Source organism: Bison bison, unplaced genomic scaffold (genome assembly GCF_000754665.1).
Source record: "Bison bison bison isolate TAMUID 2011002044 unplaced genomic scaffold, Bison_UMD1.0 scf7180017864100, whole genome shotgun sequence".
NCBI lineage: Eukaryota > Metazoa > Chordata > Mammalia > Artiodactyla > Bovidae > Bison > Bison bison.
Genome location: NW_011494672.1, coordinates 522,115 through 535,622, shown reverse-complemented (window position 1 = coordinate 535,622; position 13,508 = coordinate 522,115). Strand labels below are relative to the sequence as shown.

General features: G+C 35.7%; 1 protein-coding gene across 2 annotated transcripts in view; it reads right to left on the bottom strand.

Annotated features, from left to right (window-relative positions):
* Nucleotides 1-1,047: 1,047 nt before the first annotated feature.
* The window catches only part of STRN (striatin, calmodulin binding protein), a 111,322-nt gene continuing 98,861 nt past the window's right edge, over nt 1,048-13,508 (bottom strand). For both annotated transcript variants that reach the window (XM_010838612.1, XM_010838613.1), the window contains 3 exons: nt 7,151-7,258; nt 6,030-6,116; nt 1,048-5,942 (listed from right to left, as the gene is read on the bottom strand). In XM_010838612.1, the coding sequence (XP_010836914.1) occupies nt 5,773-5,942; nt 6,030-6,116; nt 7,151-7,258 (365 nt within the window). In that variant the 3' untranslated portion in view covers nt 1,048-5,772. The remainder of the gene's footprint in view (nt 5,943-6,029; nt 6,117-7,150; nt 7,259-13,508) is intronic.

Genomic DNA, 13,508 nt, shown 5'->3' with positions numbered 1-13,508 from the left:
GATCGGTTCATCTCTGTGGATTCACATCTACTTTACCTAATACACTTTTATTTCTCTGCACCCCTTTACCACCTCCCCCCCAAACAAAATCAAGTTGTATTAAAGTATTTTAACTGCAAATCCACTAGATTCCATTCTGACAAATATTTCAATTCATGAGACACCTTATCTATATTTGTACACTTTATTTAAAAACAAATAATACACTTAGAGCCACCAAAAAAGGATATCTTAATTAGCTTATCCATATCCTGAATTTACAAGAGAAACTTCTTGCACCACAAAAATTAGCATTTGGATTAATTTACATTAATTGATATTATATTTAAATTTTAAAATACCTGAAGATCAAACCATCTGGCTCAGGGCTCACCAGTTAGAGGGGTGAAGGGGTGTGGAGAAAAGGAGCTGTTTAGGAATCTGAACTGATGCCCTGAGGTCAGCTCTAGTAAACTGAACTTGAGAAACATAAAACAAGCAGTGGATTACAGGATTACAAAGAAGTGGTTCTTCCTAAAAACAAAAAACAGGTATTAGATTATATAGTTGGGATAGGTATAAAGGGTATCTCTTAATCTGGATTGGAAAAAAGTTATGAGAAGGGGGTTGCATTTATTTCTCACAAGAGGTAAATTTCAGCCAAACAATGAGAAGAAAGTAGGGAGGGTGGAATGCGGTAGACTGAAGGCTTTCTGATTGCTGATAATACCAAATCTAGCAGCTCTCTACAAGCCAACTAAAATACCGTCCTCTGAGAAATTTTCAGAGAGGAGCTAACACACAACCAGGGAAAAACCATTCTGCATTAACAAGGCACTCACTGGTTCACGGCCTGCGAAAAACCCAGGCAGACATCAGAGTTAATCTGAAATAAAATCAACTTTCTAATTTGCATCAGAGGGATGACACGCATGTGGTCCCAGTTAAATCAAATCTAAAGCTTGACTAGCAAAGATCCAGGAAATTCTGACCCTTAAGCACCACTTCAGGAATACTGCTAGAATAAGTAAGTGGGATCTAGAGATCTCTGTTTGGCTTTATATTTGCTTTTTTTGGATTAAAAAAAAAAAAAAAAAAGATACAGTCTGTTTGTGAACAGACTTTGTGAACCTGGTGTCCCGAGGAATGACACTGAGATCCAGCTGGATGATGGATATATGGCCAAATTAAAAAACTTTCAGGAGCAAAAGTCAAATGGTTCAAATCATCTACAAAGGACCTGACCTTTGTTTTTAAACACGGATATGTTAGTTTTCTGGACCTTCCTCTAAAATGAATTGAAGGAATTGACACATTTCAGAAAAATATACATACAATTTCTGTCAGCTACTACTTTTGTACAACCTGAATCCCAGTGTTAAAAACAAAATACTGCAATTATATAAATAACTAAACAAGTAACACAGTAACAGAGACAACTTCTGAGCAAATAAAATGAGTGATTATGTACTGAATAGCCTTGAAACAGCTTTCAAAGAATAAAGTAAGTTGAAGGAAATCAGAGCTCCTTTCCCATGTAAATCAATAACAACTCGGCTCTTGGTTGAAAACATCACATAGACATATACTAACCAGAGATTATCTCCAGCTCACTATCAACATGGATGACAAATTTTAAGCAGTTCTTTCAAAAGAAAATCAAAATTAATTCAAAGCCTTTCAATCTGATTTGTGACACCTTTGTTCAATATAACTTAAATGACATAGCCTGAGAAAAGCACCAACACAGATTTTTTAAATTGCATCCAACCATTATTTTCGATGTCATAAAGATTTGCTTGAGTCAAAAATGGCAGCAATGACAAAGAGGTAGATATGAAAGATGCCATTTAAATACTATTCTTAGGTGGAATTTTAACTAGTTCAGGTGTTTAATTTAAAAACAATTTTTACTAGTTGAATCTTCATCATATAAGAATTGCATGACATGCTCTTGTGTAAAGGGGAAATAAATGAAGTACTAAAAAAAAAAAATGAGCCTTTAAAAATTACATTTACTTAGCTAACATTAATGAGAGCCTGTAATTTTGATGAATCAGTAATATCTCCTTTTACCTGAACTTGACTTATAATGAAATAATAGTTATTTTCTTCTCTACTGAAATTTCTAGGAATTCACATTCAGAATTCTTGGAAAGTACTTTTGGTGCTCAGAAGAGCACGAAGACAGCGCATGAAATGTCCCCTGAAGTCCTAGAAGTTTTACAGACACATTAAAAAGACACTGATGGTCACAAATCAGGACCTTCACAGATGGGCAAACATTCAAACATCACCACACACACACACACACACACACTCACTCATTCACTCACTCATACACTCTCTCATACCTCTTCCCCACAAAACAACTCAATCCTCATCCTCACTGTAAGGCTGAATTTGTATTTTTTTTTTTTTTTTAAAGGCACCTCTCTTTCTCTAGCTATTGCCTTCTTGATGATATCGGTTTTGTCAAAAATCCTGAATGCTCAATGGAAATAGTTCAGTACTGAGAATGGAACATTTTTCAATTCACATTTGAATAGCCAGGTTTTCTTACATTCAGATTTTAATAAACTAGAATGACAGTCTTTAAAACAAGCATGCTAGCCTATAATGAATATCGTATATACAGTAATTTAAACATTTAGAACTATATATTATACTGCAAAGCAAACAGCACAACACTCATCATACTCATCATTACCTGCTGTGGACACTACCTCCAAAAATGAAAATACAAAACAGTAAAATGCACCTATGGTTTTATATATATATATATATAATATATAGTCTATATATATTATATATATCCCTACAATATATATAATATATATTTATAAAATATACATACATTTTAGACATTTTCAAATAAATTTTTGTCATTATCTCCAAAAGAAACTTATAGCAAGAACACTGAAGGAATGAAACTCAGATAAACAAAAAATTTCTCACAAAGTTCATTATCAGTGATACAGCTCAATTTCCCCCCTTTTAGTCATAACTAAAATGATTATAAAAGCTAAATACTTTGCATAACTAATTAATCTGTTTAATGGCAAAAACTGCTAAACGTGTTCAATAGAAAAATACTGAAGGTCATTATATCACTTATGTTAAATATCTGTCTATGGTTTGAGTAGCAAATGAGCTCCATATGACAGAGTTTCGAGAAGGGTGCTGCAAGCTCCCAGGGATGTACCCATAGCATATGAAAATAAGGCAGGGACCCACCTCATCTGCTGATTTTTCATACTCTTCCAATACATTTCACTCAAAATATTTACAAATAAAGCACTATGAAAGCATTTCAATCATTGTTCAAATCTGGGATTTGTTCATTCTGTCAATTTTCATTGAAGTTTTGATAGGCTGATGGAAAAGTCAGACAAACACACACACATATATATGCTTCTATCTGGTTGGAAGACAGCTTTGGCTCATTTCTAGGCTGAGATCGTAATAGTGCTAGTGGAGAAGAAATCCCTGTTTCTGGTACAACCTCCAAGAGCACAGCATTGGCTTTCTAAGGAACTTTCAACAGTTCCATCATTTGCACTACAGTCTACATATCTCATGGTTATTTTCCACTTACTAATAGAAAAATTTCAACCATGAGACCTAAAATGCAGGTGAAGAGAGTGTCTTAGTTTTGAGAATTCCAGTTGACAGAAGTAAAGCAGGCACTGAACACCCTGGAAGGTAATTAAAGCAATAATTGGTAGAACAATAGCTTGTAATCATCCATCACAAATATGCCAATTAAGAGCACCTGACTGAAATTTTCCAGTATCCTTCTACAAATGTTAGGTCAGTGACATAATTTATTTACTTTGTGAAGAAGCCAAAAAGGAATTCACCAAACACAACGTGGAATTCTATACCCGCACAGGAATATAAACATTTACCTGGTAGCTCATGTCCAGGTCAATTCATCTGAATGTACAAAGCAGTCCCTTGAGCCCATTGTTAAGCACATATAAAATGACAAGGTAGCCGTGTCAAAATAAAGCATATTTGTGTATCAACCAGGAAAATTTAACAAAGGTCCTTAAAGAAAATCTGCCTGTATACTGCAGAATTCTAGAGGCAGACAAGCAGAAATTTTAAAGAAAAATTACCAATTAATATCCACACTATCATGTTAATACTTCTTCAGGGAGTAAATGTACGTATTAGAAGTGCCATTGCTATGATAATGGAGTATGTGGCATAGGAATGTAGAAATTACATCTGAGAGCCAAAGTACATTTTACTGAAAATTTGATAATTAGTAAAATTTCTGATTTCCAGATTGGTCTCTGCCATATTGGGCAAATAAGAAACTGCATGAGGAAGAGCGGAGACAGCTGCAGGGATAAGGTCTACATACCATCTCCAGACAGTGGGGTCACATAAATCCCAAGAGCTAACCCTATGTGGGTCATTGGTAAGGTGAGCTCAGAGAACCCCAGGCCTTCAAGACATGGTTTTCCTCAGAAACAATATTGACTCACTGCCCATTAAAACATGCTATGTATTCCAATGAAACACTGGAGGTGGGGTAGGGCAAGGGAAAGAAAGAGAGAACCCTCTAGGCAATATTATACACCAAACTATTGCATCCAGATTTCCAAGAGGTTTTACTTCTTGGAGATATTAATAATGGAACTTCTGGGGCACAAACATTTGCTTTATTTAGTAATTCTGCAAAGACAGCTGCCTGAGGTTAACCATACCCTTTGGACCATTAAAACATAATAATTATGAACTATTTTTGGTAGGTGTCAGATAATTTTAATATCAGAGACAAAGAAAGAGATCATGTGAAGCATCGTTATGTGGGTTCTAGTGAGTACTTGCAAGTAACTTCCAGCTTTTTAATCACTACAAGATACGATTTCATCAATATGAAATAATCACTCTGATACTATAAATATCACACGAATAAAGTGAAATTTAAAATTAACAGAAATCATTATAAAGATATGCCCTGCTTGCCATTAAAAATAAACAGAATCTTCAACCTGAATAAGTTAAATTCTTTAGTAAAAGCAGACTCGTATCAACTATTCTTCATAATGGTGAGTATTTTTGACAGCTAAACTTTAGAATGGTACCAAATCTATTTTCAAAAATGTTAATACAATATAGAAATCTGCTTACAAACTAAATATTTGTTTAGCATTTCTGAATAATAATATATTTAACATATTATTGCATTTTTTTCCCTCTAATAAGTAAAATGTTTTGCCAGGTGCTTTATGAGAACAGTTGAAAGGAGAGCTAAATTAAAAACTCATTTTAACACTGTTTGGTCATTATGCACATAGGGGTTAGTACAGTAGATGTGATAAAGATTACCGTTTTAACTATCTAATATGTTTAACAAGATTTCTCAGGGGAGAACTAGGTCTAAATTGCCATTCTTCCTCTATTCATTCCCAGTAATCAAGCTTTTTAATTATCCCTTATGCCCTATTATTCAATAGGGACAAGCTAAACCTATGTTTGTTCTTCGCTCAGGCCTGCCTAGCGAATTAGAACAACCTCAGAAATAAAAGCTCCTGTTTGGGGAAAAATTTTAAAGTTTTCAGGCTCACAGATTCAGCTGAGCTTGCAGCAACCTGAACAAACCTTAGTTTTAGAAAACAGTGTACGAATTGCAAAACTATACTTTAACAAATGTTCTCTGTGCTCCTTCAGCAGAACAAAAGGGCTGGATGGGTTGACTCTTGCCCTGGTCTTCTGTATCTCTTTTGTGCAGTTGATTACTTATAAAGAGCTAGAAGGTGAAGATGATGCATTGTGTCATACAAAGACTTTAGCCAGTGCATCCGCCCCAGCACTGGCTATATAGCATTTGGATGGGTGGAAAGCTACATCATGAATTGATTCTTCAAACTTTTTCCGATGAGCTGTGAACTCTTGGATACACGTCTTACTTTCTAGGTTCCATAAACGTATTGAACAGTCATGACCTATATTAAAAGAAAAGAAATTAAGAGAAAAATTACATTAAATGTGAAAACTGTAAGAATAAATAAATAATTCAAAGCTGTACTTACTGCCAGACATTAAGTACAGGCCATTTGGATCAACTGCTAAACTTGTAACGGCTTCTAGGTGGGCTACCATCGAATGGATCAGTTTGCCTTTGGAAAAAGAGATTGTTACTCTTTAGTAATAGTTTTTCTCATCCTGAATACCAGCCAGCTACCACACTGTACTGGCTCCACCAACCACCCCTCTCTGTGTAGTCTCTGCATCAAAGACTTTCCCAACTGCTAAAACAATGCATGTCTCCCTCCTTGCTCTAGCCATGGTGATGATGAGAAACAAAAGGTCAACTTTCAGATTTTTGTCTTTCACAATATGGAAGTCAGTAATTTGTACACAAATATTCCTTTAAGCCATGTTCATTAACTAAAATTCAGACATTATTAATCACTAACTTTGGATCCTTTAGCTACAAGCAAATTATAGGTTGTGGAAAGAGAAAAAGAGACTGTGACAAAGACAAAGGAACAGAAAATCTGGCCACAATTTTGGTGGAAAGAGTATATGGAAAGATATTAAAAATACTAAATTATTCATCAATCACAGCTAAACAAAGTTAACAAAAGTCGATAGCAGATTCTCAAGTAAATATGGCTACTAATACAGTGAGTTTTTCTCCCAGTCAGCTCTTCATGTTTCCTTTAGACTAGTGAAAAATAACCTAATAAAAATTGGGAAAGCTTCCATACCCCAATGCAAATTCATCAGGACCAAATAATCAGTATTGACTCAGGGGTTTTCCATCTGTAACACTAAGAATCTTAAAAAATTAAACAATTTAAAACAAAACATAATGATCATATATATGCCCGTACTTCCAACATGTTTCTACTTTTCCACAATACATTAACATTTTATTGGTATCTGAATGAATTTTTCATTATGTTCTGAGTAATAACCTTGGTCTAGGGTCAATATATAGCACCTATTTACTATTAAATAAACCAAGATGATCCCATATGCTATCATGAACACTGATTCTTTGCAGATTAGATGAAGTAAAAACAAATGATCTGAGAGAGAATCTGTGTTTCAGTGCCTATTCCCTGAACATAAAGCCACCAACAGACACCAAAATTACAGTTGTGATTTCTTTTTTCAATAATAATCAATTTAAATACATTCTTACCTGTATTGTTATCATAGAACTTGATGTGTCTATCTTCATGGGCAGTGATGCTGATGGGAAGAGTGGGGTGACTGATGACTCTATTTATTTGGCAGGAAGAGTTGGCTGCTAAACAGAAAAAATTAAAGAGCAACACAAATTTGTCAAAGCTACCATTTCTTCATACAAAAAAGAACATTCACATAAGAGTCTGGAAAAGTAGGAGATGGACTTTTAATTTGTCTTTAGTTCATTTATTCTGCAACTGTGTTCGTAACTGTGATGTTAGGAAATGAGACTCGTCTGAGAAACACTCTACTGACAAATCTAGAAGTACTTGGGAATTAGAATTTCCTTTCCACCACCTGCTCTGTAGGGATGCCCCGAGAAAGTAGCCCAGAGCCATGGGCATCTCTCATTTGACGGTGGTCTATGATACCTCTACCACTTGCAGAAAACCCCATCATTATTTCATGTGGATAATTTCCACATTCAAATCTCAGGTCTGTCCAGACACAGAGCTCTTTATCACATGGTCATTATCTAAAGATAAACATGACAAAGGGAGCTTCTTAACTCTTTAGTCTTTTCCTTCTCATCAAAATAGAAATTGTCATCTATCGATAATCTACCACGTATGGAATCTGAAAACAGCATCCTAACAGTACTTTTTGTACACTATTTAATAATCTTCAAAGAGATCTTAATTGTACATGCACACTGAGATGGGCGGGCCAATTGTCATTAGGTCCTTAACCTAGTGAATGAAGTAAGGTCCGGAAAACAGCTGTTATAGCCCCTAAAATCATGGTAACAAAGCCAGTACCTATTTCAATGCCTGCTCTATCCAAACTAGATGACTCATGCAAATCAGGCAACTGTCAAAACAAGTACCTAAACTATCACAAAGTGTCTCCTGAAAGTCTTTATTCAAATGGAAATCAATTATTAAGAACTTATGTTTAGTGATTTTTGTTACCATAATTTTGATAAGGAAAAATCTACATAAAGATAACACTAATTTAAGATATATCAAAGTTAAAATGATTATTATATTAATATCAGGGTCTTGGAAGAAGAAGGGATGTCCTTACAGAGTATAATTGGGGCAACCAGCAAATTTGAGTGTAAACAATAACTCATACAATAACATAGTGTCATTGAAAATTCCTTGATTTTGATAATGTAATATGCTGTCAGAGAATGCCCTTGTTCTTAGGAATTACATACTAAAGGACCTAGGGGTATAGGGGTATACTGTCTCCTAAGTGGCTCAGAATTTTAAAGTACACACACATACAGATAATGACAAAGTAAATGTGACTAATATGGCAAAAGTTTTAAAAACTAGTGAATTTGAGTGAAGTGTACCAGAAGTTTTTATACTATTTTTGAAACTTTTCTTTAAACTTAAAACTTCAAAAATAAAGCGTTCTTAACATTTTTTAAATCTCAGAATAAGTATCATGAAGTTATACTCACAACAGAAAATAAAACTATGTACAGTTAAAAATAGCTCCAATATTAGTCTACTCTACAGGATTTTCATATGGTACCTAGAAACATGACCTCTTAAAAGCTGAGAAGTCTTTTCCAATGCTGACAGCAGGTAGCCACCCAGTCTGTTATCTATGTGCACAATAAAAGTCACCTGACCATGTGGAATGAACTCTGGGTTGGTTACACTCATTTTAAATGGTCCTAGACAAAGAATTTAGATTCAAAATTCATTCTATGTATGCTTTTTCTGACAGAAATAACACACCATTGAGCAATATCCTCTGTAAAGTCTATCAGGAGAATAACAACAAAAATACTTTAAGTAAAATGTCCCATATATTTTGAGAGAGAGGTTTCTGAGAAGAGCTTCAATTACTTTGAGATCTAGAAAATGAGTATGATAGAAATCAGGCAAAATAAAGTTCTTATTTAGTAATACTTTTTAAGGAAGTTTCTCCACTTGATGGTAAGTCAGATAAGTAAAAGTCAGCAACTACAAAGAACACTAGAAATAAAGACCTACCAGCCATTATTCTAACAATGAACCTAAAACAATCCTCCAAATATTTATTTATATTCAGCTTGTGACTGAGAAATGGATTCACAAATACTCAGTTACCTCTTTCAACTACCTTTGACTTAATCAAGCCCAATTACCACTGGCAAGAAGGCAGGTAATTTATTCCGATTCTAAGAACAAACATCTTTCATCCGTCTAAATTATACAAAATTCTCTTTTAGCTTAAAACATGTTTAGTCTGAACTTCAATTTAAAAAACACCTACTAAATTCCATAATACAATAAAATAGTCAAACATAAACAGCTAAGGGACTACAGCTGTCACAGTAGACAGCAATAAGTTTGTTTCATATAACTCTAAAGTAATCAAATCATTAATTTAGGAAATGTCAGGACGTATCATCATAATCTAAAAGAGTTATCACTTATTCCATTAATGATGCCTTTTTTCAAAACGTTCTTGGGAGTCTTCTTCTGAAAAGGCTTCTAGTTTCATTCCAATTCCAAAGAAAGGCAATGCCAAAGAATGTTCGAACTATCACACAATTGCACTCATCTCACACACTAGCAAAGTAATGCTCAAAATTCTCCAACCTAGGCTTCAAATGTACATGAACCAAGAACTTCCAAATGTTCAAGCTGGATTTAGAAAAGGCAGAGGAACCAGAGATCAAATTGCCAATATCTGCTGGATCACAGAAAAAGCAAGAGAATGCCAGAAAAACATCTGCTTTATTAACTAACTACGCTAAAGGCTTTGACTGTGTGGATCACAACAAAGTGTAGAAAATTTTTAAAGAGATGCGAATACCAGACCTCCTTACTGGGAATACCAGTCCACCACGTTGATGGACATAGAGGTAAGAAATCTGTATGCAGGTCAAGAAGCAACAGTTAGAACTGGACATGGAACAATGGACTGGTTGGAAATTGGGAAAGGAGTATGTCAAGGCTGTATATTGTCACCCTGCTTATTTAACTTAAATGCAGAGTACATCGTGAGAAATGCTGGGCTGGATAAAGCACAAGCTGGAATCAAGACTGCCAGGAGAAATAACAATAACCACAGAGATGCAGATGACACTACCCTCAGGGAAGAAATCGAAGAAATCGAAGAGGAACTAAAGAGCCCCTTGATGAAAGTTTAAGAGGAGAGTGAAAAAGCTGGCTTAAAATTCAACATTCAGAAAACTAAGATCATGGCATCTGATCCCATCACTTCACAGCAAATAGACAGGGAAACAATAAGCAACTTCATTTTCTTGGGCTCCAAAATCACTGGGGATGGTGACTACAGCCATGAAATTAAAAGACGCTTGCTCCTTGGAAGAAAAGCTATGACTAAACTAGGCAGCATATTAAAAAGCAGAGACATTACTTTGCTGACAAAGGTCCGTCTAGTCAAAGCTGTGGTTTTTCCAGTAATCCTGTATGAATGTGAGAGTTGGACCATAAAGAAAGCTGAGTGCCGAAGAACTGATGCTTTTGAATTGTGGTGTTGGAGAAGGCTCTCATGAGTCCCTTGGACTGCAAGGAGATCAAACCAGTCAATCCTAAGGAAATCAGTCCTGAATCTTCACTGGAAGGACTGATACTAAAGCTGAAGCTCCAATACTTTGGCCACCTGATGGGAAGAACTGACTCACTGAAAAGACCCTGATGCTGGTAAAGATTGAGGGAGGAGGAGAAGGGGACAACAGAGGATGAGATGGTGGGATGGTATCATTGACTTGATGGCCATTAATTTGAGCAAGTGGTGATGGACAGGGAAGCCTGATGTGCTGCAGTCCATGGGCTTGAAAAGAATCGGATACAAATGAGTGACTGAACTGAACTGACCAGGCAAAAAAGTCATATGACTTTACAGTTAAACATCTTGGAGGAAAATGGAATTTTCTAGCTCAGTTTATTCATCTCACTCATTGGACTTGAAAGTGACAAAAAAGTGAAAGTGTTAGCTCTGAACTGAACTGACCAGGCAAAAAAGTCATATGACTTTACAGTTAAACATCTTGGAGGAAAATGGAATTTTCTAGCTCAGTTTATTCATCTCACTCATTGGACTTGAAAGTGACAAAAAAGTGAAAGTGTTAGCTCTGAACTGAACTGACCAGGCAAAAAAGTCATATGACTTTACAGTTAAACATCTTGGAGGAAAATGGAATTTTCTAGCTCAGTTTATTCATCTCACTCATTGGACTTGAAAGTGACAAAAAAGTGAAAGTGTTAGCTCTGAACTGAACTGACCAGGCAAAAAAGTCATATGACTTTACAGTTAAACATCTTGGAGGAAAATGGAATTTTCTAGCTCAGTTTATTCATCTCACTCATTGGACTTGAAAGTGACAAAAAAGTGAAAGTGTTAGCTCTCTCAGTCCGTCCTACTCTTTTTGATGCCATGGGCTATAGCCTGCCAGGCTCCTTTGTCCATGGAATTCTCCAGGCAAGAATAACAGAGTGGGTTGCAATTTCCTTCTCCAGGAGATCTTCCCAGCTCAGGGATCAAACCTGGTCTCCTGCACTGCAGGCAGATTCTTTATCTGAGCCACCACGGAAACCCTAGACTTGAGATCTTATTAATTTGTAGCAGTCATTAAAATCAACGTTTATGCTAAGAACATTCAAAGAACTGATGATAACCTCTGAAGGAAATTTTTTAAATGTTTACAACCTTAATTTCATACTGGTTTTTCATCTTACTATAGCAGCTTTAGGTCATATATCTAAGCACTATTTGAAATTTACTGCAAGTCTAAAATGTATTTCTTGGCAAAAAGAAAAAATTCATTTTCCTACTCCATAATCTCAATTTTTACTTTTTTGTCTCTTTTACATCCAAATAGTTCAAAGCTCCATTCAAACCTACCCCCCTAAATAATTCTTATAGGATACCAGGAGAAAACAACGACCAACAGATTGGAAACAGAAAATGAAGACAGCCAAAATGGAATGAAGGAATTTTTCAAGAGAAAAAGGTAAAAAGGAGAGGAGACAGAGTCATACATATTCACACACATGAACACATCATGGCAATCATTTTTAAAGCTAGTTCTCAGATTCAAACAACACTGTACGTGTATGTAGCTTTATCAACTGCAGCCTAAACTTACTGTTTGTTTGAAGACTAAAGGCAGAAAGTAATGGTTATAAAAGGCAAAACTCCAAAGGATTCTGTATTATCTTCTTCACAATCTGAGTCATTATTTCCTGGTTTCCTGTATCCAATAAGAAGATTCAGATTTGGGATTCTGACAGGCACAACTTGATCTATTTTCTAATCAGTACTGAACTGTGTCATTTATGAAAAGAAGCTCGTTTTAAAGATAAAATTATGAGGGGATAAGGGCAATATAGGGGTAGGGAAGTACAAGGTACAAACTATTAGGTATAAAATAAGCTACAATGATATACTGTACAACACAAGGAATAGAACCAATATTTTATAATAATTATAAATGGAGAATAACTTTTAAAAATTGTGAATCACTATACTGTACACCTGGATCGGTAGGTGCCCAATATGCTGCTGGAGATCAGTGGAGAAATAACTCCAGAAAGAATGAAGTGATGGAGCCAAAGCAAAAACAATATCCAGTTGTGGATGTCACTGGTGATAGAAGCAAGGTCCAATGCTGTAAAGAGCAATATTGCACAGGAACCTGGAATGTCAGGTCCATGAATCAAGGCAAATTGGACGTGGTCAAACAGGAGATGGCAAGAGTGAACGTCAACATTCCAGGAACCAGCAAACTGAAATGGACTGGAATGGGTGAATTTAACTCAGATGACCATTATATCTACTACTGTGGGCAGGAATCCCGTAGAAATGGAGTAGCTATCATGGTCAACAAAAGAGTCCGAAATGCATTATTTGGATGCAATCTCAAAAACGACAGGATGATCTCTGTTCATTTCCAAGGCAAACCATTCAATATCACGGTAAGCCAAGCCTATGCCCCAACCAGTAACGCTGAAGAAGCTGAACGGTTCTATGAAGACCTACAAGACGTTCTAGAACTAACACCCAAAAAAGATGTCTTTTTCATTATAGGGGACTGGAATGCAAAGTAGGAAGTCAAGAAACACCTGGAGTAACAGGCAAATTTGGCCTTGGAATACGAAATGAAGCAGGGCAAAGGCTAATCGAGTTTTGCCAAGAGAACACACTGGTCATACATAACAAACACTCTCTTCCAACAACACAAGAGAAGACTCCACATATGGACATCACCAGATGGTCAACACTGAAATCAGATTGATTATATTCTTTGCAACCAAAGATGGAGAAGCTCTATATAGTCAGCAAAAACGAGACCTGGAGCTGACTGTGGCTCAGATCATGAACTCCTTATTGCCAAA